This window comes from Drosophila navojoa, chromosome 4, assembly GCF_054131105.1.
Source record: "Drosophila navojoa isolate 15081-1374.11 chromosome 4, UAZ_NAV_1.0, whole genome shotgun sequence".
NCBI lineage: Eukaryota > Metazoa > Arthropoda > Insecta > Diptera > Drosophilidae > Drosophila > Drosophila navojoa.
The window spans coordinates 23,988,226-24,014,725 of NC_142892.1; the positions used below are offsets into that span (position 1 = coordinate 23,988,226).

The following is a 26,500-nucleotide window of genomic DNA, read 5'->3' on the forward strand; positions in this document are numbered from 1 at the left end:
ACGGGTAAGAACGAAAGGTGAAAGAGATAGAAAGAGAGAGAGAGAGAGAGAGAGAGAGAGAGAGAGAGAGGGAGAGACAGAAAGAGAAATATAGACAAAGCTAAGAGGAATTCTGATTGCCACAAGTTGACACAATTCCTAAAGTATAAATGCATGTGTGTTTGTGTGTAAGTGTGAATGTGTGTGTGTGTACATGTCGGTATATGCACTGACAGTTGACTTGACAACAAAAGGCAGCCGGGGGCTAAGGCGTTAGTGCACTGAACACAACATTAAACATTGGAAAACCTTTTAAAGCGATTGGGAAAATTTCGCTTATGGCTTATTTAAGATGTGGCCTGTCTCTTGTATCAAAAAGATCTATAAGGCTGCATGATTGCGAAAATATATGTATAAATATATAAAAATATATACTTATATATATCGCGTGTACACTCATGTATATATATTTGAGTGTGTATGTGTGTGTGTGGACATGTGTGTGTGAGTCGTTATGTGTATGTGTGGCACAAATAAGTTTGTGTCCAGATCTACCATAGTAGGCCACTGTACGCAACCACGCATTTCTCTTTACTTTAGCCTTGTGGCGGGTATTACAAGTAAATGAATATAATTTTGCATGGCTCGAGGCGGTTTAAATTTCTTGTTCTGTTTTATTTATATTTTTGGGGTAGGGACTTGATGGTTCTTGGTTGGGAATAAGGCTAGATAGTGAAGATTGAGTTCGCTTTTGTTAAATGTAAAAAAAATGATATGCCTTAGTTAATAGTTAGAGATATAGATATATATCAATATATTAAGAGAATCATACGTAGGGTACTAGTAGAGAAAAATTATTAGAGTAACGTAACCAAAAAAATTATGAAAAGAAAATCAAAGTGTAAGAAAAAAAATTCAGATATACAGAGAGAGATATCATAACAGAGAATAAAGTCAAACTAAAATATAGAAGAAAAATCGTGCTTTTATTTAGCAACTTTCAAGCGTTCGATAGAGTTGAATGGGAGAAATAGTACTAAGATACAAAATATACTTTTTCTACATATAAGAGAGTCGAAGTTGGGCATAGAGAGGATACAAAGAGAGAGATATAGAGTGAGAGAAAGGGAGAGATATAGACGGGTACCTGTTGTCATTGCTTTAGATACTTATATACACTGTGGCCACATCGATTGCAATTTAAGTGTGGTTCGATCGACTATCAAACTTCGGGAAAGTTAATCAAATTTGAAAAAAATTGGGGCGGAGGTCATGGGGGTCATGAGCGCGGGAAGTACTGGGTACAACTCACTACTTAATGTGATTTGGAATGCATGATTTATACTTTGAGCTCAATTCACATTTTTTATCTTTTGTTTAATTATATTTTTTGTCGATTGAATAGAATGCATTGGAGATGTTGAAAACAATAAGCTAATTGTACGTGTTCGGGTTGTGCGAATTTTGGAACTGCTACCACTGCTGCTCAGTCATGATTGAGGGGGTTTCTTTTGAGGGAGTTGAAAGTAAAAATGATATTGCATTACGCATACTTAAGTTGAGCGCAGCTTGGAGACGCATTACGGCTAATTTGCTATACACTGGACTAAGTACGTGGTAAGAGGTTAATGAAGACATTGGATTTTCACTAAACAAAAAGCAAACAACTAGAAGCACAGCCCATGCTCAAATGGTGAGCATTAAATAGATTGACAAAAGCTTTGCCTTACTTAAAAGAAAATTAAAAACAGTCTACAATCCATTGAAAGCAAGTACAAATGGTTTGAATGAAAAGCGACTTTCAAAGAAAATTAAGCACATTATATAGATTATGATACAGGTGTAAATTTGAATTAACTTCCCTGTAGTCTTGGTTAATCCACTTGAATTACAAAACAGGTCGAGCTTATGAAACAAAAAGAAGAAAATATAACAAAAAGGTAAACTGGGAAAATGTGGCAACAAAACACCAGGTTAGAGACAAAAAGATAAACTAATCTTTATTTATATACATCGAAAATTGAATAAAGACATGCGGCAAGAAGTTCGGGAACAAAGAAAAATTATATACATACATACATAAATATCATAAGAATATATGCAAGACATTTCATATATGAAATGTATACAACTATTTGCTATACAAGAAAATTTACATACACATATAAAATTTATACAACTTTGGATGATCAAATGTAAACACATTCAATTTGTGGGTTCTTATTGGAAAGTGCGCATACGCCACGTTGGCATAAATTTGAAATCGTTTGTGTGTATGTGAAAGGTTGGTGTGTGTGTTGTCGTGTTTGTGTGCAGGTGCAAGATTGTGAATCGTAGTACAAAAATGAGCAAGGGCCAAAGTAACGCATCGTCTTGCACTACAAAACTAGCTGAGTAAATATTTGACCAGGATTGTTACGATTGGTTCCATCGGGTTTGCGGTTGGGAGTGTTTCTTGTCACCTACTTTGTGGCTTATTACTCGGGACTTTCGATTTTTTTTTTTTTTTTTTTTTTTTAAGTTTTGTGTGATTTCTATATTCTAGTATATGATGTGGGTTTCGAGGGGTGCACGATTTAGTTCGCATACTTTGTTCGACTCACTAAAAAACAAACAAAATTCGATACAAACTGGCTATAGAATTCAGTATGGCCGACTACGTCATTCTATACTAGGCATTCAAATGCAGCAAATTTGGTGGGTTAATATTTCAAGTTTGGGTTATCTATTCGATACACATACATATACTATATGTTTTTAGACTGTTATCTAATAAACTAAAAAGGGAATAAAAAAAAAAGACTCAAAATTCTGTCTGTATCAGCTTTATATCTATTTGCGTATCTATTTATGTTTCCATTTTATTTAGGTTCTCGTTAATTGGTTCTCATGTGTGTATAAATGGGTGTGTTTGTTTGTCTGTTTGGGTGTGATTCAAGTTTCTCAGTTGATTCGATTGGAGGTACTTAGTAGTAGTAGTTTACGAAGCCAATAGACCAATGGGTTACAACAGTCAATACCAAAGATAAGATACGTTAAAACACAACAAAGAGTTAAGAAAATTTTCGGTATGCAATAGATAACAAGACATCAAATACGAGTATCGATTATATATACGATTATATATACGATAGATGGGCTAGTATGTATATATATCGTGCCGCCAAAAGGAACACAAAAGGTAAATCAAAAGGATATACACAATTTAAAAACATCGAGTTCAATTTTGTTGTACAAATTAAGTATATATAATACATATATATGTGTGCGTGTGTAAGATTGTTGTATATTGGTATTTGTTGGTAATTCATTTAGTATTAATGACAAATGTTTGTCGTGTGAGCGCGTTTTCCTTGCCAACAGATTGGTAAATATTTCACCAATGGGTTAAAATGGACTAAAATCTTTCAACGTAGATAACAACTGAGAGTAGCTTGGAGTACTTCGACTCTACAGTTTAGTTTTTACTTTTTACTGTCTTTTGTTTTGGTTCTCATATTTATCTTGTTCGTATAAAAAAGGATGTGTTTAGGCGAGGTATTAAAAAAAACTAAAAACATACACAAATAAAAACGTTGTTTTTTTTTTTCTTCTCTGACTTTGTTAGTAGCTGAAGAAAAACAAAATAAAAATTTTAAGAGAACAACTGGCAAAGAGCTCTGGAAATTTTTCATTACCTTTCTAAAAATGACAAACCAAAAATTGTGGTAATTGTTATTTTCGCCTAATTCTACGCAACGAAATTGTATTGGCTAATAATATTAAATTTTGCTTGAATTCTTTTAAAGTGCCAATCGTAAATTAGGATTAATTTAAATTTAAAATTTACAATATTACAATGATTTGATATTCATCAGCTCTTCATTTGCATTTTCAAAAGCTTTTCGAATTGAAAAAATATATATTTTTGGATTTTGCGTAGCCAATACAAAATGTTTATTGCACCTGTAAATTTGTTCAGTTAGTTTTAACGAAAAAATACATAATATAAATAAAAAGAAAATTAAAATCGAATGAAAAATTATTGGAGATGCGCCCAAATATGTTGTAATTATTTCCATTTTCGGCCATTGCCTTAAGCTAAAGCTAACAGAACTTGAGATATTGGCAAATAATCGGCTGTTATTTACAAGCTGAAGCCAAACTGTGTGAGTGCTGAGATATATTTATAGGTGGTTGTGGGTGGGTTATGATCAGGGTCAATTATGGCAAGAGCAGGCGGGGCGGGCATGGCCTCTGAGAGCACAGCGACTGCGAAGCGTCATCGGGCACGCTTGAAGAGTTGCTGAGTAGAGAGAGAGCTGTGCTGCCAGGCCAAAGCTACACATTAATAGTCGGGGCTTTGATCTAACCTCTATGGAAAATGGAAATGTATTACAACACGACTTTAGCCGCTTCTCCCCAGAGGTCTTTCTCTTTACAATATTTTCGAGGATTTCTACAGCACACCTGCCGCCTGGTCATATCGCTTATTGCCCATTCCCAAACATTGTTACAAGGGTTGTTTTTTGTTTAGGAGTAAGATTGGAGATAAATAGAAAGAGATTACTTCACCATCATCATCAACAATTAAGAGATTAAATTATGTAATATATATATATATAGAGAGAGAGAGTATAGTTTGTATAAATTTATAAATATATGTAGTTGATTATATATATACTGTGTGTAATAAAAAAACGGTTAGATTAGAAAACGATTAGTAAATCAATTTGGTTAACTTTTCCATTGATTGCACTTGATGCTAATAAGTAAAATGATGTAAATGAGGTTGATCGATTCTAGCGACAGACGGGGTGTCGGTGTCACGGCGTCGCATGGTTAGTGACAGATAGATACTTAAGTCGGATTACAAAACAAAACAATAATAAAACCAAATCGGTGTTTACTATAAGAACACTAAAGGTGGGGGCAAAGGTTAAGAGTAACGCAAAATGATATTAAGGAATATAACGCAAGGAGCGGCACTCCCCTCGATTTCAGGTGCCAAATTCTTAAAGATTTGTAAGCTAGCTGGAAGGAGCCTATACTGAGGGAAAGTCCTGTGCGAGCAGGCCCTGCAGGTCCTTTGTACTTTGTCTGCTGCCCTTGAATGTGACGCTGTTTTTGGGCACAACACAAAAGCAATCGAATACACTGAGCGAACTCATGAGCTGTGTTACTTGGCATAAGGAGGCGTATATATTAATTGATAGACATAAATGCATGTATATATTGTTGTATATATACATAAATATGTGGTTGTTAGGTATATATTGTACATACAGTCACAGTCACTACACTGAAACAGGGCCAAAGCTTGGCTTTCATCTTGCACAGCAGGATGCCAGACATATTTACAGCGGCGGCAGCAAGAGGAGGAGGAGCAGCAAAGCGGCCAGCTTAGCTTGAAGTTAAACAGCAAATTAAGCAAAACAGAATATATAAATCGATAGGAAAACCTATCGAAGAATTGAAATCTGGCATGTTCGAATATATTTATGAAGTATATGAGGGCTATGAACTTCAGTTAGTTTTGTGCAAGCTTTTTTTAACGCAAGGCAAACGCAAACGGCGTCAACTTTCAGCATATATGTATATATGCATAAATATATAATTATATGTATATATTAGAGTGGTTGTGAATAGATTCATACTTATATTGAGGCGATATATGGTACAGCAGGGTTCATCTTATTTTTACACTATTTTCGATGCGCTTGGCAGTGAATTTTGTATTTACAGAGTGCTGTAAATGCCGCACTAAATGCAATTGAATAGTGTAAAAATAATATTCGGATTCATACGGAACTAAAAAGTCGCAGAGACAAAACGAAAATCGAATTGAACAGAAACCAAAATCCACATAACTCAAGATCAGAATTATAGAAAAGACGAAAGTATATTTAGATACATATATGTTGATTGATTTCTTATATATTATTACTTTTTCGCTTACGCTGGACAGTTGACATTGACACATACGGATAACGGATAATGAATACGGTTACGTTTATATATATGGTATATATAGTTATATGATGTTAGGTACGTAAACACAGTACGAATAGGGTAGATGATTCAGCTGGTAACTGATTGGACTTACCCGAGCCGCGAAGCTGGTGTTGGGCTTTTCAAGCAGCTCCCAGAGATACTTTTGGTACTCCGCGCATTTACCTTCGCCGAACTCCTCCTCATCCCGCTGCCGAAGCGACTCGGCCTCCTTGCGCATCTCCTCGTGCACGTTCTCCTTGCGCTGATGGTACTTGTGCTGGCAACAAGACTCCAGATACAGTTCGTCCACGCCCCAGTACTCCAGATCATCACTAAACGCAAGCACGCACATCTCATCCACGATGTGCAGTTTCCCGGTGCGATAGAAATTCAAAATGGAGCTGAAGCTCTTCGGATGACGATCGAAGAAGTACTCGTTGTCAACCAGCGAGTAATCATCGCACAGCTCTATGATGGCCTCGTGGGTGGTGCACTCCCTTAGCCTGCCCAGCCGCGTGTGGGGCAGGCGCTCCAATGTGCGCCACAGCACCTCGTGCTTGACTCCGCCCACATTGATGGAGACGCGGCTGTTCATCTGCTTCGACTGCGCTATCATGAACGGCTCCGGTGGCGGTATGGAGGACATGGATCTGGAATGGGTCCGCTGCAGGGCGCCGGTTGTATTGCTATGGCTGATGCCGGCATGCGAGCCACCACCGGGCGGTAGCATAACAACGCCGACGCCGACGCCAACACCACCCAGCCCGCCCACACCGCCACCGAGGCTGCTGCTAGCGGGGCCACCAATGCTGCCACCAGCAATGCCGCTGCCGGCTCCACTACCACCACCTCCGCCGCCGCCTGCCCCACCACCAAGTGCCATTTGCTGCTGGTGCTGCAGCTGCTGCGCAAGAGTCTGCTGGGAAGTTGTGGGATTTGAATGCGTTGGTGATGTAACTGGGAATGGAGCGTAACGAACTTCCTTGCCAATGGCCCCGGTGCTGCTACCGACAGCCCCCCCGGTGCCTGTGACCGGCCCCGCTGCAACGTTCCCGCCTCCACCAGCAGCTCCCAGGTCGAGAGTAGCAGCTGCTGCGTGCGCTGCTGCTGGTGCGGGGGATGGGCCAGCAATGCCGATGCCATCAGCATAATCCAAGTGCCGATTGTTGGCGACAACAGCGCCGCTGGCAACAGTTGGCCCACTGTTATAAGTACCGCCGCCAGCTGCTGTGACAGCTCCACCGACGCAACCATATGAACTAGCTCCACCGGTTCCCATCGCTCTCTCCCAATCGACATTACCGCTTGTATCGTAATAGGACTGATTATCGCCGCCGTCGGCTGTTCCCGCAAGCTGCAGTCCACGCGCAGCTGCCTCGTGTTGCTGATAAAACAGCTCCGGATGCTGTTGTTGATGTTGTTGTTGTTGTTGTTGTTGCTGTTTCTGTTGAAGTTTCTGCTGTTTTGACTGTTGTTGTTGACTTTGTTGTTGCTGTTGCTGCTGTTGGCTAGCAGCCTGTCCACCATGCAATTGCCCGACCATTTGTAACACTCCATTATTGTTTTGAAGCGGTGTTGTTTCACCCGTTGCCCAGCGTACCGCCTCACGGTCTCTGTCGCGTTCGCCGACCATAAGTCTGCTGCAAATGGCAAATGCCACAAATTACCGTTAGCAGATGTATGTATGTGATTGACCCCGCTCCTGCTACTTACCGCTACATCGCGTCAATTGTTGTCATTACAGCCACCTCCGTCTTTCCGCCATCGTTCCTCTTTTTCCCTAGTCCTTTGGATAAATTGGTTTTCCTACTGCTGCTGATGCTGCTGTTCCTGCTGCTGGTGCGCAATTGATTTCAATTTACTGTTATCTGATATATCTGGAGATCTATAAATTCAGCAATTGGGCAGCAATTACGTTCTCTAGCTGGCTAGGACTCTGGCTCTGGTACACTGTTCGCTTGGCATCCGACTGCTTCTGGGTGGGTGTCTGTCTCACTTCCTGGCAGCTGTCCTTCATGTCTTTGTGCGTGTGGCGTTGTTGTGTTAGTTTATGCTGGTTGCTGGTCGTTGTTCTTGTTGTTTCTCAAGGTGTTATTGTGGCGTGTTTAGGCTATGATCACAGATTATTTCTAGGTTTTGGGCTAAATTGGGCTTTGATTCGAGCTTCGACTGGCTCAGGCGAAGATTGGCAGCATTTTGTGGAGCTCTAATAAGCAGTGGGTTGTTGTTTAACGGGATATAGCTGCAAGAGATAAAGGGCGGTTAGCAAATAAATTATAATACAGTTACGAGTTGGCTGGAAAAGCTGATTAAATATCTAATGTCGAAATGCCTGAGCCACAGCAATACCACTCCCTTGCATTTATTCGACAATATTTATTGACAATATAAGCTGATAAGATAAGCAATGAGAGGAGCAAGAATGCTCCAGTTGGGACTGCCCGACTAGGAGATACCCTCAACTCTTTGAATATACAATATACGAGATCGCTAGACGGACAATAGGGGAACAGACGGAGTTGGCAATTTTAACCCAACTTGTCACCTGATAAAGATTATTTATCCCTTTTGAGTTCTGTCAGGGCTCATTCTGCCTCTTACATACGATCCCAGAGACCAATATGACTGGGAATTCCGTATTCAATGGGTGCAGGGTATTTACGAAGCAACGGTTTTTATAAAGCATACTTATTGGGGAAGCAGCTCCGTTGGCTTGCATTGTAACACAATTATGGGCAGCTAGGAATTTATTTAATACGATAACAGCTATGAAATGATACGGGTCTGTAGTTGTCAGCTCAAATGTTGGCTTGCCCATTGAGAATATGGGTATGGGTATACAAATAACATACATACGATCTTCTGGACTAGAAGATGTGATAGCTCAGTTAATCAAAAAAAGAGTGGAGTATAGTCTGAGCTCAATTCACACTAATACATGTGTTTGTGCAAGAGTTTGTCATTAATTCGATTTGATAGTTAAAGACAAAAACATTCGAGTTCCAGTTCACCGATTTCGTCGCCCATTTATTATAGTTAATTTGCAAGAGCCGAAGGCTGCGCACAAATGTTCGCATTTAAATATTGCCAAGCAATCGTGAAAGCTGCCCGCCTTTGATGGATCAACATTCGCCATGGCGCATACCACGCACACACGCACACGTACACATACTCACACATATACAACAAATATATATATAACGGCAGGAAATACGTGATGGGTTGAAAAATATGCGCTGCCCATTTCGGCCTGGGCAAATGCGAATGTTTCAAATTGCATTTGTGCTTGGCCTTTGCCTAAATTGCAATTTCTGCCGCATTGCAATCAAATTTGAATTTTTATGCCAAGCGGAAACGCATTGTAATAAGCGCAGGGCTGCGTTTTTGCAAATTATGCACCCTACCTATTGGCCATAAAATGTTAATTAAACTGCACACTGCCCTAGATAAAAGCCACGCCGCAATAGCCTTGACTGCCTTTTCTTTATTAATGGAATAGCTATTTATATTTGGATAATGTGTGGGCTGCAGTTGTAATCTATCAAGTTCGCAAGGAATTTGACTATTTTTAGTATTTTTTGAAATGCTTTAGAAATTATTACGCTAAATATTTGGCTATATAGTTTGAAATAATTAATAATTTATAAATTCATATTAATAGATAATTTAATGTTTTAAGATTATATGTATACAGACATACAACATACAACATAAATAAACCTTCTGAATAATCACTGATGTAGAAAGTTATAGATATAAAAAGATAGATAGAAATTCAATTCAAGGAAAATACGTTTGGTAGGCTTCGTATAAACCAAATACGAGATTTTATTTTCAACTACTGGAAAGGTACATATTCCATTCAGACAAGTGCACAGATGCTTAGAGGCCGTATTTAGATTGTTTTGAGAGTGGTCTAGGTACAGGTTACATTTATAATAGCCACTGCGTTTGTCGCTGCAACTAAGGGTTGAGTTTGCCTCATATAAGACGTAGACTATCGCGCAGTATTAGTGACGGTTCACCATATGTAAAACAATAATCGATTATTTTTATATATTGCACTGGCGGCTTAATTGTCGCGCAAAGCGAGTTACAATTCATTGAAACCATAAATTATGTTGAATTTTGTTTCGGTCTCTAGAGAATTTTCGCTAAACATTACAATTCTTTAAAAAAAAATAATATTAATAATAACGAAATAATAAATACATAGTAAATTAATACAATAAAAATAAAGATACCATTGACAAGCTTTGACAGATAGTAATTAATATTACTATAAAATATGCACCTGTTTACGACTGCATTAACCTGACTTCAAACACTGCTTCGCATAAGTAGGTTCACCCATGTCTATAAATCTCTTCTCAATTGCTGCAACTCATTTCCGTTTCCGTTTATATTTTGCATTATGTCTAGTTCTGATGCTTTAAATTTTAGGGTATTTGATTGCTCCATATAAGAAATCGCATGTGCTGAGCGCTGAGGGTTTTATTCAGTGATGCCCAAGGCGCCCGTCACATTTCTGACTATTTCACTTGGATTTGGCGTGCAAGGCCGAAATTATAGTTGTATACGAAGTCATATACACACATATACACATATGTGTACATACATATGTTCATATGCTCGCTAGTATGGCAAATATACGGTTTTGCTTGAATTTAGTCCGGTTAAATTGCTATTTATTAGAGAGGGTTGCTTCTTACAAATGGCAATGGCAAAGCGAGCGCGATTTTTGACAACATTGTTGGCGTTTTTGTATTTAGATTGCTCTTCGAGTCGCGTGCTCTGCACTCAACTTTATGCAATTATTTGTGGCGCAAAATGAAAATAAGTTGCATGCAAAGCGTAAAGCACTCCATCGTTCTGCCATATGCAACACGTTTGCTCGTGCATGTGTGTAAGTGTATGCGTCAAGTGGGCAACAACACCTTGATACCTGTTGAATTGCCTTGACGTCTGACACCAGACTAAAAGTTAAATTGCAATTAATTCCGTGCTGTAATAATGCGAGACGGGGCCTCGTTCGCTGCACGTTATATAATTTCATTTGACAGCCCGGTTCTTGTCGTAAAATGTGAGAGAATAGCGCCAAAATTTATGACAGCACACACACACACACAGAAAAAGACAGAGAGAGATAGAGAGAGCGAGAGAGCCAGCAGACTGTACCCAATAAATCTTAGACATAATTTGCCTACACGTATGCACAATTATAAAATGAATACTGAATTGGCCATAAATAGTTTGATAACGCCCCGAGGGAGCCTTCAGCTCTGCACATGTGTTGTTGTGTATGTGTGTGTGTGTGTGTGTGTGTGTGTGTGTGTGTGTGTGTGTGTGTGTGTGTGTGTGTGTGTGTGTGTGTGTGTGTGTGTGTGTGTGTGTGTGTGTGTGTGTGTGTGTGTGTATGGAGTGTGTCTCAGGTTACGGTCAGGGTCATTTCTTGAATACATCCCTAATGGAGCTGTGTCGGGGCGCGATGAGTGATATATAAGCACGAGCAACAAAATGGACAGCTATTAAAAATTAGCCTACTAGCCATTTAACGCTTAGCCAATGTTGGATGACATGGCTGAAAGTTGCCGCGAGCGGACGGAGGTTGTGATTAATGATTTCTTTGACTTGGCCACTAATTGAAAATGGAGAAGCACACTCATGCACCCATATTCACCCACACAGGCACCCTTACGAAGAAAGGTAATTAGCCAATAGATGAAATAGAGGAGTCTTTAGCAACACGTTTTCAGAGATATATATAGATAGAAGAGACGCAAGACTAATGTATATTGGGGGTAAGGTTATAAATGTAAAATTCAAATAATGCTTGAATTCTAGCATGCGAGCATAGCTCATATCAAAATGATCAGTTCTTGCTCACTTGTCGTTTGCATCGAACATGCATTGTGATAAGCTTATACCAATCTGTTTAAGTGTCAACTAAAACGAAACGCGAGCTATTTTTACCCACCGCTGAGCGGTGGCGGCTGCAGACTACGGTAACTTACAGTAAAGGGAGAGACTTTAGCGGTGTTTTGCTTGCCCCTCGCCCTGCGCTCCGCGCTAGCGAGAGGTCGACACCCTTTTGCCTTGCGCATACATATTTATTGAACTGCTGAAGCTATTTACTATTGCCTATTTAACTATTTAAATAATAGCAATTGTAATAATGGATGAGGACTTCTCGTCTTGCTCGCTTCTTAGTGAGAGAAGTTTGAAGACAGAGATGATGAGGAAGATATCGTACGCTGACCCTGCTACCATGCGTTCACAATTACGCTCACAGCTTACAAGTAATGGGATGCCAAAAAACAGTCATGTTGATAATTTGGCAAACAAAACAAACATTTCGTTCTCATCGCTAACAACGAGTTGCCATACAAGTTACACATGCACTGTAACTATGACCCAAGCAAGCTGTGCTCCCACTTCCACTTACACTGTGGCGGCCACTGAAGGGCCTAACATGTCCTTAACAATGTTGGCGGGCAACAAGTCACTGAACGACACCCTGGCACGTATAGCTACGCAAAATGTCAAAAGCCCATTCCAACACTGCGTAAGCAGGAAGCGAAACGGTGGAGCGCAAACCAATTTAATTCGTAAGGCAAAGGTGCAAGCTACTGCCCACCAAAGCAGAGTCTACAAGCAGTGCACTAAGCAGCACTCGCTACGCAGCTCTTGCTGAGGAAGCAGATTCTATTATGGACCTGGAAGAAGAAAGCCAGAACGAACAAGCTTGTGAGACTGCCAGAGACCAGCAAATAAGCAGAGCACCCAAACCTCCAGCTATATGCGTGCCTCAAGTGAACAAAATGGATAAGCTAGAAGAAAAAATCAATGCTGTAGTCTAAGCCGACGAGTATGACATTCGTGCATCCAGATCGGGAGTGTCGCGCATATACGCTAAACATTCAGAAAGCTTTCGCGCAATTGTTAGAATGCTGACGGCGAAAAATTGTGAGTTTTGGCACCATCAGCTGAGAGAGGATAACCCATACAGGGTAATTGTAAGAGGTATTCATCCTAATGTGCCTAAACAACTAATCGAACGCACGTTCACGGAAAAAGGCTATACAGTCAAGAACATCTATTGCCCCAGGAAGCCGGACTGGCGTAATATAGAAGTTAACCCAGGGGATGACGAAGACGTAATAAACCTAAAAACTAGACAGAGTTTGTTTTACGTTAACTTAAAGAAGAGTCAAAATGTTGGTGAGGCACTTAATATTACGCAAATCGGACGGCATAGGGTGTCAGTTACTAAGGCAAAGTTTAGAAAAGACTTGGTGCAATGCTTCGTATGCCAATACTTTGGACATTGCCTTAAAAAAACAGTCTGTGGTAAATGCTCAGGCAATCATCTCACAGGGTCAGATTCGTGCGGCCTCAGGCTAGACAGCGAATCGATATGCGCTAACTGCGGAGGCGATCACTTATCTAGCTACAAAAACTTTTCAGTCAGAATTGAGCTGAGCGAAAAACTTAAGCCGGCAGCAAGATTGCCTCAAGAAGGAATTCTAAACGGCAGCAAAAGTAAAAAACCATCGGTCAAAACGCAATTCATTCCTGATGCTACAGTTAGAGGTGGATTCTCCCATGTGTATTCTGCACACCAAAGCAAATCTAAGAGCCAACATATTCTACCTCGAGGTTCATGTGTAGAAGTTTTTCAAACTGAACTGGCATGCAAAGCCAACCTCGACATGGAAATAAACAGTCCGGATGATATTGAAGATGCAATCTAAATCTTCATGAGAAACGTTTCCTTAGCTGCATCTTCTGCTACTCCAGTAACCCAATGCTCACATATACAACATCGAAGAGATATTCTCCCCCCATATGTTGACGCGCTTATAAGGCTTAAAAGAAGGGTAAGAAGAGAGTACTCAAGAACTGGGGATACTCGAGTCCACCAGATCTACACTAGGCTATCCAATCGGCTGCAAACGGTCCTTGCAAAAGTCAAACAGAAGAAAATTGATGGAATACTAGAAAGTGCGGGCCCCGATGCACCTTTCAATTACTCACTCTGGGAACTTACAAGTCGGTTTAAAAGGGTCGCCATACCGAAAATGCCAATTAAAAATCCATCGGGTGGCTGGTGTTATTCCAGTCAACAGAAAGCCGAAGTCTTTGCAGACAGCTTAGAGGAATGATTTAAGCCATTTAATCTTACTTCCGATAGGACAAGAAGAGACGTTGAGCTAAGTTTGGATACGCCCTTTCAGATGTGCACTGCCTGCAACTCCCGTCACTCTCCAAGAGATTGTGCAGCAAATTAAGAAACTGAAAACCAAAAAATCTCCTGGAGACGAATTGCTGGATAATAGAACTTTAAAACTACTGCCCAAAAGAGCGCTACTGTTTATTGTCCTAATCCTCAACAGCGTGCTTAGACTGAGACACTTCCCAACCTGCTGGAAGATGGCGTTGATCACGATGGTACCGAAACCTGAGAAGATGGCAGAGAGAGTGATCCTTGATCGTATCATACAGAGCGAGCCTGTAAAGCAAAAAATATTGAATTGGCAGTTCGGATTTAGTCAACTTCTCCCTCGACACTATGGAACAAAAAATGCATGCGGCTGCTGTTTTTATGGACATCCGACAAGCTTTTGACAGAGTGTGGCACGATGGTTTCCGATTTGAACTGAAGGACATCTTACTACCTCAGCTATTACAGCTTGAGATACTTCAGAGTCGTTGTGAATGGAGAAAAGTCCTCGAAACGCTCAGTTTGCGCAGGCTAACTGCCAAGCCGAGGAAGAAATGCCTCAAAAAGTGCCACTTAACAGACCTACCCAAAAGAATAATAATGTAAATATATATAAAAATAAAATGTTTCAATAAAAACAAGAATGAAAGCTCTAGTCGAGACTGCTCGACTACGAGATCCCCTGAACCCTACAAGCAACTGATATTTCAATAATAGTTAGCACACACACACGCACACGCACACACACACACGCATACAAACAAATACACGCACACACATACACATACAAACAAACACACGCGCGCACACACACTCACATACATACATACATACACATACATATACAGCCAATTGCGCTTGGGTTGCGCTGCAGTGTTGGCGATATTATGAGAACTTATTTGTTGAATAATTTAATTTCTAGACGTACGATCGTAATGAAACTTTCAGAACGTAATTATAATGTTAAAATGTATGTGTATACCGAAGCACAAGTCTCTAGTATTTGATATACGATTTTACAAAGATGAGGGTAAGGGGGTGGATTTAGGGGTGGGGGGTAAATTTTAACAAAAACCGAAATTGTATGACATGCGTCTTAATATACGTTTTCAATTTGGAGACTCTAGCTTGAAAGATGTAGGAGATATAATTTTTTAACTGATCTTCGATAAGGTTTTTTATCGATAAAAAAGTATCGGAATGAGTTATCGTTTTTTAGTGATAAACTCGATATGCGCGTGATATATACGGACATTTTAAAAAAAAGTTGAAGTCTCTAGCTCTTATATCTTCTGAAATGACGCGTTCATACATACGGACGGACGGACGGACGGACGGACGGACGGACAGACAGACGGACAGGGCCAAATCGATTCAGCTTGTCGCCCTGATCAAGAATATATATACTTTGTGGGGTCTGCCACGCCTCCTTCTGCCTGTTACATACTTTTAACAAAACCATTATACCCTGATTTCCCATTTTCAATGGGTTCAGGGTATAAAAACTATATTAATAGAATAATAATAGTCATAATATAGTAATATTAACACACATAAATATGTTATCTAAGTTTAGATCTTAGATTGTTTGTTATTATCTTTAATGTAAAACTAGATGTTAATGTTAAAAAGAAAAAAAATATCTATATATCAAAATGATCGAGCTTATGGACATCAAATATAAATGAGTTCCTTGTGCAGTCCTAAAGTCACCAGGGAAAAGGAGAAGAGTCTTAAGAATGGGTGTGGCATAGATCTTTAAAAGTCATTCGTTTTTACTTGTGATTATAAAAAGCTTTACTATAAATAGCCCTAGAAGCAATAGCTGTAGCACAAGCTTTATTTGGCTGTTAAAAAATGCGCAAAGGAAAAGTACAAATAATTATATAAGTAAATATCTATGGTTCCGGCACTCGATAGCTCTACATTTGCACTTGCTATCGGAGTGCATAAATCGCATTGGGTCCTTTGAGAATTTCTGGAATGAATTCAGCTTGAAGGGTTGTATTTCATCCATTGAGTCCTTGAAATTAGCTTTGAGTAGATCTTCTATAGAAGATAGACTTGCATCTAAAAGCTTTAAGTTTTAAATTAAAAATATATTTTTCAAGTATATTTTCAAGTATCAATTGAGCTACTCCAATCTATTTTGCGATCAGATACTCGTGCCTCAATTGACACGTAGCTCAAAGTCTAAAGCTTTTGCAGTGAAGTGTCTATCGTATATTAGAGGCACTCTAATCTAATTTGAAGGACTCGCCTCCTTGCAGTTCTATTTATAAGCTGGGAAAACGCATCAATTCAAGTGCACAGAATGGGAAATTGTAAATGGCTCAAGTGCCAAAATTCCACTTAGAGTTCGCATAACTGATGGGGCCCCGATTGCCTGCTGTAATAAAAACAATAGCAACAACAACAATAGCAATAGCAATTGCAACAACAAATGCAAATTTGCTGCAGTTGGAATGGCATGGAAAAGCGTGTCAGCGTTGTTTGGCGAATGGAAAACATTTATTGCTGACTTTTAAGGGCCGCTATTGTCGACGTTGACTAAATTTATGGTCGCCATTTTGTTGTTATGCTGTTTGGCCCGTGCGGCAAACAAATATTTCGAGTCAAGTGCATTTATATATTAAAGTGTTGTTGTTGCTGCCATTGTCTTGGTGTTGGCTGTAAATGCGTCAGCACTAACCTCAACACTTAAGCCGGTGCTGTTGGTCATGTGCCTTGTTTGCCTTCAGCACACGCCTATCTCAACTAGCCCCTTACAGCACCGAGCCATTTCCGGTCTCACTCCACATCCGCAGCCGTCGACGACGCCGACGCCGACGCTGCCGTCGCCATTTTCACAGTAGCTGGCGCTGACCCTTGGCTGCTCTAATTTAGTTAGCGTCCACGAGCGAAACTCAAACAAATTTAGAAAGTCACACACACAGGCACACACACACTTGCACATACTATGAACGTTTTTGCACACTTTCCATTTTCACAAAATGAAAAGAAAAGAAAATTGAAGCAAGCAACTCCAATTTTAATGTGGCTTTTGTTTTGGTTTTTGCGTGCGAGCCCGACTTATTGGCCATTGGCATGCAAGCATCTTGACCAACTTGGGCCCAACTTGGCCTTGGCTAATGGGCGCACTTTCTAGACTAATGTCGGAGTGGGCGTGACTTGGTCCGTGAGTGTGAATTTGGGTGTATTGTGTCTGCTAAATGCCAGCTTTCTCTCGCGTCCACGCTTTCGGCCTTTTGGTCTACGCGATTGTTGCGCCTGACAACTGTATCATATTTGACAAGGTTCCTCTGCGGGCTCAGCTATTTATTCAGTTACTCAGCGGCTTTAGCGGTTTTACGACTCCCCTGCCGCATGTCCTCGCCATGGCGTCATCCATTGAGCGATAATCGCTGCCATTGACGACACTTAACTAAATGCATAGCAGAGGCGAGCACAAGACTAAAAGCTCCATTAATAAGTTACTCATCTAGTATATATCGCTGAATAGAATGTCACATAGCTATACCTATAATAGAACTTAGGAATCTCAAAGTTATTAAAAAGCCAGAAACAATTTGCGGTTTTAGTTAATATGGGAAATTTTACAGTCAGCCGACATAGTTGGATAATTTTAGTTAGATTTAAATATTTATGTGAAAGGTTCTTGTGTTTGGATCTAAACATAACAAAGCCAAAATCTTTGTGAATGACATATCATAGTAGTATATAGATACATATATTTAAATAGTATGATTGAAAGTCAATTTTATACCCTGAACCCATTGAAAATGGGAAATCAGGGTATAATGGTGTTCAGGCGTGAATATATGAATATACGATGATCGTATACATGCCTCCGACGAACTCAGCGACTAGCAGGTAGTGCGCTGTGATAGCGATAAGGGCCACATGTACGGACTGCATAAATAGACAAATGAAGACCAACCCTTGCAACCCCAGAGTCAGATTACGAAGGAGACGAGCGCTGAACCTTACAAACTCTGCGATAGGATAAGAATAGCTAATAGACCAACGCGGAGTCTTACACACTCAGCGATAAGATAAGAATATGTAATAGCCCAATGCTGAGCCTTACACACTCAGCAATAGATACATTAGATTTAAGGGTTGAAATTATACATGAGTCTGGGTATATAAACCCAGGCTCAGAATAATAAAGATCAATACGAAACTAAACACCATCTTAGTCAAGTGTATTCATTCAAATGGTTTTGTTGAAATGTATGTAACAGGCAGAAGGAGGCGTGTCAGACCCCACAAAGTATATTTATTCTTGATCAGGATGACGAGCTGAGTCGATTTGGCCCTGTCCGTCTGTCTGTCCGTCCGTCCGTTCATTCATACATACGAAAGCGTCGATCTCAGAAGATATAAGAGCTAGAGACTTGAAATTTGTTTCCCTAGGTCGGTATATATCGCGCGCATATCGAGTTTATCACTAAAAAACGATAACTCATTCCAATACTTTTTTATCGATAAAAAACCTTATCGAAGATCACTTAAAAAATTATATCTCCTACATCTTTCAAGCTAGAGTCTCCAAATGTATATTAAGATGCATTTTATACAATTTCGGTTTTTGTTAAAATTTACCCCCCCACCCCTTAATCCACCCCCTCATCCTCATCTTTGTAAAAGTCGTATATCAAATACTAGAGACTTGTGCTTCGGTACACACATACATTTAAACATCATGATTACGTTCTAAAAGTTTCATTGATCGTACGTCTAGAAATTAAATTATTCAACAAATAAGTTCTCATAATATTGCGCACACTGCAGCGCAGCACAAGCGCAGTCGATGCTTACTGCACAATTAGCAGAGCGCGGGCTTATGCGTGCGTGTGGATGTGTATATATGTATATGTACATAAAAGAAGTAGATAATGATTAGAATATTACCTTGGAGGGTTCAGGGTATCTCCTAGTCGAGCAGTCTCGACTAGAGCTTTCTTACTTGTTTTTATATAGGAAGACAAAAATAAAGTAAGAAATGTTATCTGGATATCTAGCAATCAAGTGTGACGTCTGTTAGGATAGCAATCCTATAATTCAGAGTCTCGTGAGCTTTCAGAAGGTTACATTTTGTATTATTTTGTTTCGTTATTTGCATCTTAATGAAAGAACAACTTAGACAGTTTAAGCATAAATTATGTTCAATCTAAGGCAGTGAAGCACTAATTATTTTATACTTTTTAATTTCTCACAAATTCATTTTGGCTGTATTTAAATGAAATATTTTAGTTCTGCAATGGTGTTATTAGCCCTTTTTGCGTTTCGTTTGGCGCACAAATAGAAATAACGCTTGTTGCTTGCAGTGGAACAAATTCATGTTGTGGTCAAAATGAAATGGAGCGCCTTGGCTCATGCTACGTTTTGCGTAGCGTGGCGACCCGACATTTTGTTGTCCTTAACAACGGCAAAGTTATCGAATGAACCAAATGAACTATTCATAATCGATGTGTCTTGGCAGGCCATTGGCCGTTGCTAGTTGTTATTGAATGTTCTTGTTGCTGTTGCTGGTTGTTTCACTTTAACCGTTAGTTGTTAGCCGTAATTCATATACGGCTTATTGATTTTCGATTATGGTCATTGCTCTCTCGATGTCTCGGTGTCTCTGCCTATCTGCGTATCTGTGTATCCGTCTGCGTTTTGTGGTGTGCCAACCTGTTCGCTATGCGTGTATGGTATAATAGGTATTACACACGCATACAAGGCCACACCCAGCACACACACAGCCGACCAACACACACGCACACACCCATCCAATGGACACACAGACAGCTTAATAGGTACACATCGTATGAGGATCCATTGTGTTGAATACAATATTAAAAATGCAACTGAATTGGCTTTTGTTATTCCGAATTATTTGCTCATTGTTTTATTTATTTATCCACTGGCTACATACAGCTAAATGTCCCTTAAGTACATTAATCAAATGGCCTTACATCGATCTCTTCCACACTCCCTCTTCCTGTCCGCGTTGTGTGAAACACCTCATACATTTGATGTCGCATAAAATGTTTCAGCTGCCAGCCTCTGATGATGATAAATGGCCATCAGCACGAGGCAATCTCTCCTCCGCCTCGCGAGAAACATATGTAAGCTAAGCCGAGGCATTTATTTTTGGGCCAACCACATCTATGAATGTAAAATGTGGATTTATTTATTTATCTACGTTTCTATTGCGGCCCGTTCGATATGAAATGAAAATAAATAATGACCTGACCCAGCGGCAGCAAATCACTTAAAATTCCTAACATTTCGCTGGTTCTCCCTCCTCCTTCTATAACAAAAAATAATATACATATATATATATTCAATAAATAAAAACAGCTCAAAGATTAATTGACGAACTAAAAATAGTTCTCAACGAATATTTTGCTTTGCTATCAACCGAAAGCCAAAAGCCAAAGGTCGTTTAGATTATTCGCGTGTTTGCTCTCAATTAAAGTCGCGAAGTTAAGCTAGATGTTATTGCTCCAGTTTTTATTGTTGTTGGTTGCCACGTGTTTAGTAGGCGCATATGGTTTGCAAATATTTATGTAAACAACCCATTTTTTTGCAACAGCATCTCGAATAATCAGAAATATTATAATTGAACCGAAAACTTTATAAGCAATTAGCTGCGTTAATCGCACTTTTAGCATTTGAATACATACGCCATTCGCTTTTATACTTTGCTGGTACACCCTATAATCGCAACTGAATGTTCCCAATGCATGCTAAAATATGAGACTTTACTTTATAAATGATAATATTATGTCATGTTGGCGATTATAGCTATGCAAAAGCTTTTTAAGATCACGAGGGTCTTGCATAAGTGAAATTTAATAGCGCATAGCAGCCGACAAGCTAGTCTCGACCTTAATGAATGCATATAAAGCTCCATAGCTTAGCCTAGACCTCATATCATCCAACAAGCTCATCTTGGCCTTAGTGAATGCATATATCCGAAGCTCCATTCATATTTATCCTTTTCATTGCTTTGTATATTGAGAAATCTCAATCAGATTCGGATTTGAATTCGTATTCTCTTAGCATTCCAATTTGTTTTCACCTATTTCGTATTCCATATTTTGCACTGTTTTGCCTTTTTGCTGCTGTGCGACCAACAAATTACGCCATTAATTTTCTTCGATATCTGGCATGCGAGTACGAATATGAATACGGATACAAATACATTTGAGTACATATTTGCAAAAATATTCGCCGGAATTTGTTGTTGGCCGTGTGCAGGAATGCGGCACGAAGTAAATCTTTAAACTCATAAAAATCGATGAGCGCACGCAGCCAATTTGTTTACCCAACAAATACAAATAGTCTGCCCATCCAACGAAGACGTCTTCGTTGTGATCTTCCAGCTGTGACGTCATCCCCACAACGGCAAAGACTCTCTGTCTTTCACTCTCTACGCCTATGTCTATCTATTTCTATGTCTGTCCATTCAGTCTATTTGGCGCTTTTGTTTTACTTTGGAGCAGAATTATTCGGTGCGGTCGCACAATGTGTATCCGAATCAGGCGGGGACGCGGGTTTTGCATACTTTTGGCCTTTTGGCATTCGGCCAGCAATAAAAACAACTTGAAACAATTGCAAAAGATTGCCTACCCTAGGCTGGGATGTGGGATATGGCTTGGCACTCTGATTTGGCTATGGTTGAGCGATTTCCCTGTGCGTGAGTCCCCAGAACAAGGCAACATTGAACTGCGCCAGCCTTTGTTTTAATTTTAACTCAAATACAACAATCCCCAGAAGAGGAGGATTTTTTAGTCGGTAAGCAGTCATGCAGTCCGACACACCGGTCACGGTGCATAAAGCAGTTTTCCTATTATTATTATTATTATTATTATTATTATTATTATTATTATTATTATTATTATTATTATTATTATTATTATTATTATTATTATTATTATTATTATTATTATTATTATTATTATTATTATTATTATTATTATTATTATTATTATTATTATTATTATTATTAATAGTATTATTATTATTATTATTATTATTATTATTATTATTATTATTATTATTATTATTATTATTATTATTATTATTATTATTATTATTATTATTATTATTATTATTATTATTATTATTATTATTACTATTATTATTATTATTAATATTTTTATAATTCTTATTGTTTCACCTTTATAAACTCAACTCTTAAACTATGGTATTGGCGAGTCGTACATATTCATGTTGAATACGTTTACACACATTTTGAATTAAATAAATGTGTTTGAAGCTTATTGCATGTCGTAAGGAAGTAGGAAATTGAAACCAAATCAAACTAAAATCCCATTTTGTTTAAAATACGTATCACGTATACGCAGCGTCTACGGCTCGGGAAAGTATACACAAAATCCATACACTCACACACGCATACGCTCTCGCACACACACATGCATATGTAGCTACGTGCGACAGAAGGCAAGCGGAGGCGTAAAAAGTGTTGTGCATATTTAGGAGCTTTAATTTCCTGCAGCGGCCTTGAGACAACAAATTGAAATTCATAACAATAATGATGAGGGACAAGAGCCCAAAAACGCTTGACTAACTGCCATGAGGATACCTTCGTCATTTGTTTGGGGCTTATTAGGGCCCTTGGCGCAGATCCTTAGCCAAGTGAATCGAATGGAAGACAAATGAGCTAATACAGCTGTTTGCTTTAAATGAGTATGCAAAACAAATATTTAATTATATTAATTTATTATGTCTTTATATATTTGGTATAATGTAAGCAAACTGAAAATTTGTCGATAAATATATAAATGCGGAATTCCACATATTATTGCCAAATCTACAATAAACAACTTGCTATTGTTTCGTATACGCAATAAACCAAAAATTTTTCGAATAATTAAAGAGGAACACTCTCTATTGAATATTATAATGTGACCTGCGTGGGTGTAATGCTAATTTGCATGTAAATGAAATTAGAGTGATTTGCAAATAGCTAAGGCACATAAATGAATGGCGACTGTAACAGCGTTTTTCAGATTAGTTAGGCTCGAATGAAAATTAAATCCGTTTCATAAAAATAATGCAGATATTCTTTTGGCCTTAATTAAGGATTAGAAAACTTACAGAGTAGACCCTTGGATACTAGAGTCCTTCAGGTATTTTGTTGCTTGTCACATCTCACACACACACGTAGACACACTCACACAGTCATTTATAAAAATAGGTACTCATTATCAAGCAATGTGACTGTCTCTGTCTATGGAATTTCGAAAGTAGATACGTGTGCCTTGCCAACAAAACTAAATGAATTCAACGCACAGATATGAGCAGCAATAAAAGTGAATAATAATAATAATGCGTAGAGCGGTACGCACCGACTCCGGCTTCCTGCCTGGTGCCTGCTGCCCTACGCTCCAACAAGCAGCTCTCTTTCGCTACTCCAGAAAGCTCTCTCAATTCTATTGCCTAATGCCATTTTACTTCGTTGCTTTTGTTATTTCTGTTGTTGTTCTGACTTCGTTTGGTCGAGTTTTTCCAGAAAACACATTGACACTGAAAACGACGCCGACGCCGAGCGGCCAAGCTCTTTCTCTCGCTTCCACTCTCTCTCTCTCTCTCTGATGTTGGCTCTCTCGCTCTCAGCGTGCGCAAGGGCTTCCAGGACGAGCACCTTTTTGGGGCCTGTAGCTGATTTGTGCGAAAACCTGTCGATCTAACGGCTCTGATAATCAATTGATAAATGCCAAATCTTTTTTGGCATTTTGAGGTCAGCTACTTGGCATTTGAAGGACCGACTCGCTGCCGACCAGACAGTCAGCCTCAAAGCCGGAAGTGTGCGGGGGTCACATCACTCAAGAGGAGGACGCTGGTGCTGCGCAGCTCTAGTGGCACGAACGAGCAGGCAAAGCGCAAAGCTCAACCAATGACGTCATCAGTTGCCATACGTACACCTCGTAATGAGGTTGTTAGAAGTGGTACGACAACGGACGACCTACTTTGCCAGTTTAACGAACATCGCTTCGTGCTTCGTGCGCAAGGGAAGTTTTTTTCTTCTTCTTGTTGGGTACTGAATGAAAATATGATACAGAATACAATACGCTTTTTTCTGTGTAGTTTTTGTTGCTGTTTTTTGTGTTTGTTGTCAATTTGTACGTTTTGTTTGTGTGGCATGTTGCACGGTTCGTTCCACTGCCGCACAGCGGTACGCCTGCACCAAGCTCGTATTGTGGTGTTGTGAAGGTGGTGCTCTGCTGAGGCCACCACCAGCTGATGCTGCTGAAACACCGAATCCAGCTTCCTCCTCTGCTCAGCTTGAGACTGAGTGTCATACGTACGCACCAACAATGGCAGCGTGTCGTGAAATATCGTACCACCGATAGCAGCACGAGTTATTTTTGAGGAAGCGGAGTAGACCAAATCCTCTATATATCTTTGTCAAAGGAAATAGAGTTGCTAGATTGGTCCATCGAATATGGACAATTACTGTATATATTTTACTATTTTTATAAATATATACATATACATTTCTTTCGTGAGTAATATCAAAGCGATTTCTCATCTCTATTGTCGCAGTTTCTGCTGTGCGGGCCAATACAAGGAATTGGAACAAAGATTTACAGTGCGCAGTGCGAGAGGTTTCCCCTCATTGTGTCCATTGGGACTTGTGGATGCCCTTGTACTAGTCCAGTCTAGCCCAGGTTTCGTTTTGCCTCACGTATACCCTGCAGGTGCGCGTTGAAGTTCGGTTGGGCGCACTTTGCTGCCTGGTTTCTGTCCAGTTTCTGGTTACATCAGCACGCACATAACTTCAAATTAGCATGTAGCATGCGGCATGCGGCATGTGGCATGTACTGCAATCTCTTTGTTATGTCCAAGAGCTGATTGCTTTTCGTTGGGCCAACAAACACGGTCACAGGCATGGAAAAGCCTGTTGGCTGGATTAATTAGGCAAGCAGATCTCATTGCCAGGATTGTCATTTAGTTCAATTTTTACTATTGTTTGTATGCTTCGCTTTGTTTTTAAATTCGCCTGTTTCGTTAATTGCTTTTTTGATTCTGAGGACGTCAACTTGCCTTGACTTTGTGGCATCCATTCTATTATTTCAGTATCGGCCCAGATTTCACTTCGCCATTGTTATCTTTTATTAATTTGGCCAACAGCAATAATAATAACTACAACATTGTGAATGATACAACTCAATGGTTTTTATTGAATTCGAATTCGAATTCTCATTCCCATTGCCGTTCCCGTTCTCATTTCCTCTGCCGTCTCGGCGCCCCGTGTTCCGCTCTAACCGAAAAATCTAATATCTATTGCTATTTTTGGCAACAAGCCGAACAGCTTGGGGAGCCAACGCCAATAACAACAACAACAACAACAATAACAATAACAATATTAATGCTGACCCCAGTCAAATGGGAAATTTCTTTGTAATCATTCTTCCCTTATTTTTTTTTTTATTATATATTACTTTAATTTGTTGTTGGTTTGCGCTTTTTGTTGATTTAACACTTTGATTTTCATTAAAATTGCTTTTAATTGCTTTTCGGGCTAGGCTCAACCAATGACGCCAGTGAGTATGACGAAATCAGTCGTAGATTGTTGTAAGAGAAATGAAATATGAACAGTTCTTGGTAGTCGTATTATTTGTACATGAGCTTCAAGTAAAAATCAATGATGTATTCCGTCATATAATATGCATGGAATAGTTTATGTGTACATTTAAATATTGATATATATAGTTTGCGACTATTGTGAACTGCTGCTGCTCATGACACACCTAATTTTCCAGCTTACACGTATCTACATGTCTCTGCCCATGCTTTTCACACTCTGTTCGTTTTCCAGTTCCTGTGACATGTAACAACAACATAGACAACCAAATTTACTGGGCCAATTGCCAAAGTGAAGACCAAAATTTTTCTTAATTTGTTCATTACCAGATGCTGGTTGTCTTATTTTTTCTTGATTTTCTTTTTTTGACAAGTCGACTGACAACATAAATGCGCCAACATTTATGTCCCCTTCGTTCTCTTTCGAATGCCAAAAACATTCGTATACCCTCATAGACTTTCAAGATTTCTAGTACTGACTGGACGCAGAAGTTTGGATATAGAAAATATACCCTTTCTATTGCTAATCAGTCTCTTTAAGTCATGTAGTCTAAACTAAATCGTAAAACAATTTAATATATGCATTATAGATACATATGTTTCCAATTTTTATATACAATATATTTTTTATAGTTGATTATTGTATACATTTGCTAGCAAGTGTATTGAATCTTCGGTGTGATAACAATATAATTTGTTGCTGAATAATTTGTT

At 39.3% G+C, this 26,500-nt stretch overlaps 1 protein-coding gene across 19 annotated transcripts in view; it reads right to left on the bottom strand.

Annotated features, from left to right (window-relative positions):
• The window catches only part of Shab (potassium voltage-gated channel shaker cognate b), a 69,865-nt gene that overhangs the window by 21,751 nt on the left and 21,614 nt on the right, over positions 1 to 26,500 (bottom strand). For all 19 annotated transcript variants that reach the window (XM_018102072.3, XM_018102078.3, XM_018102077.3 and 16 more), the window contains 2 exons: positions 7,666 to 8,194; positions 6,065 to 7,592 (listed from right to left, as the gene is read on the bottom strand). In XM_018102072.3, the coding sequence (XP_017957561.1) occupies positions 6,065 to 7,585 (1,521 nt within the window). In that variant the 5' untranslated portion in view covers positions 7,586 to 7,592; positions 7,666 to 8,194. The remainder of the gene's footprint in view (positions 1 to 6,064; positions 7,593 to 7,665; positions 8,195 to 26,500) is intronic.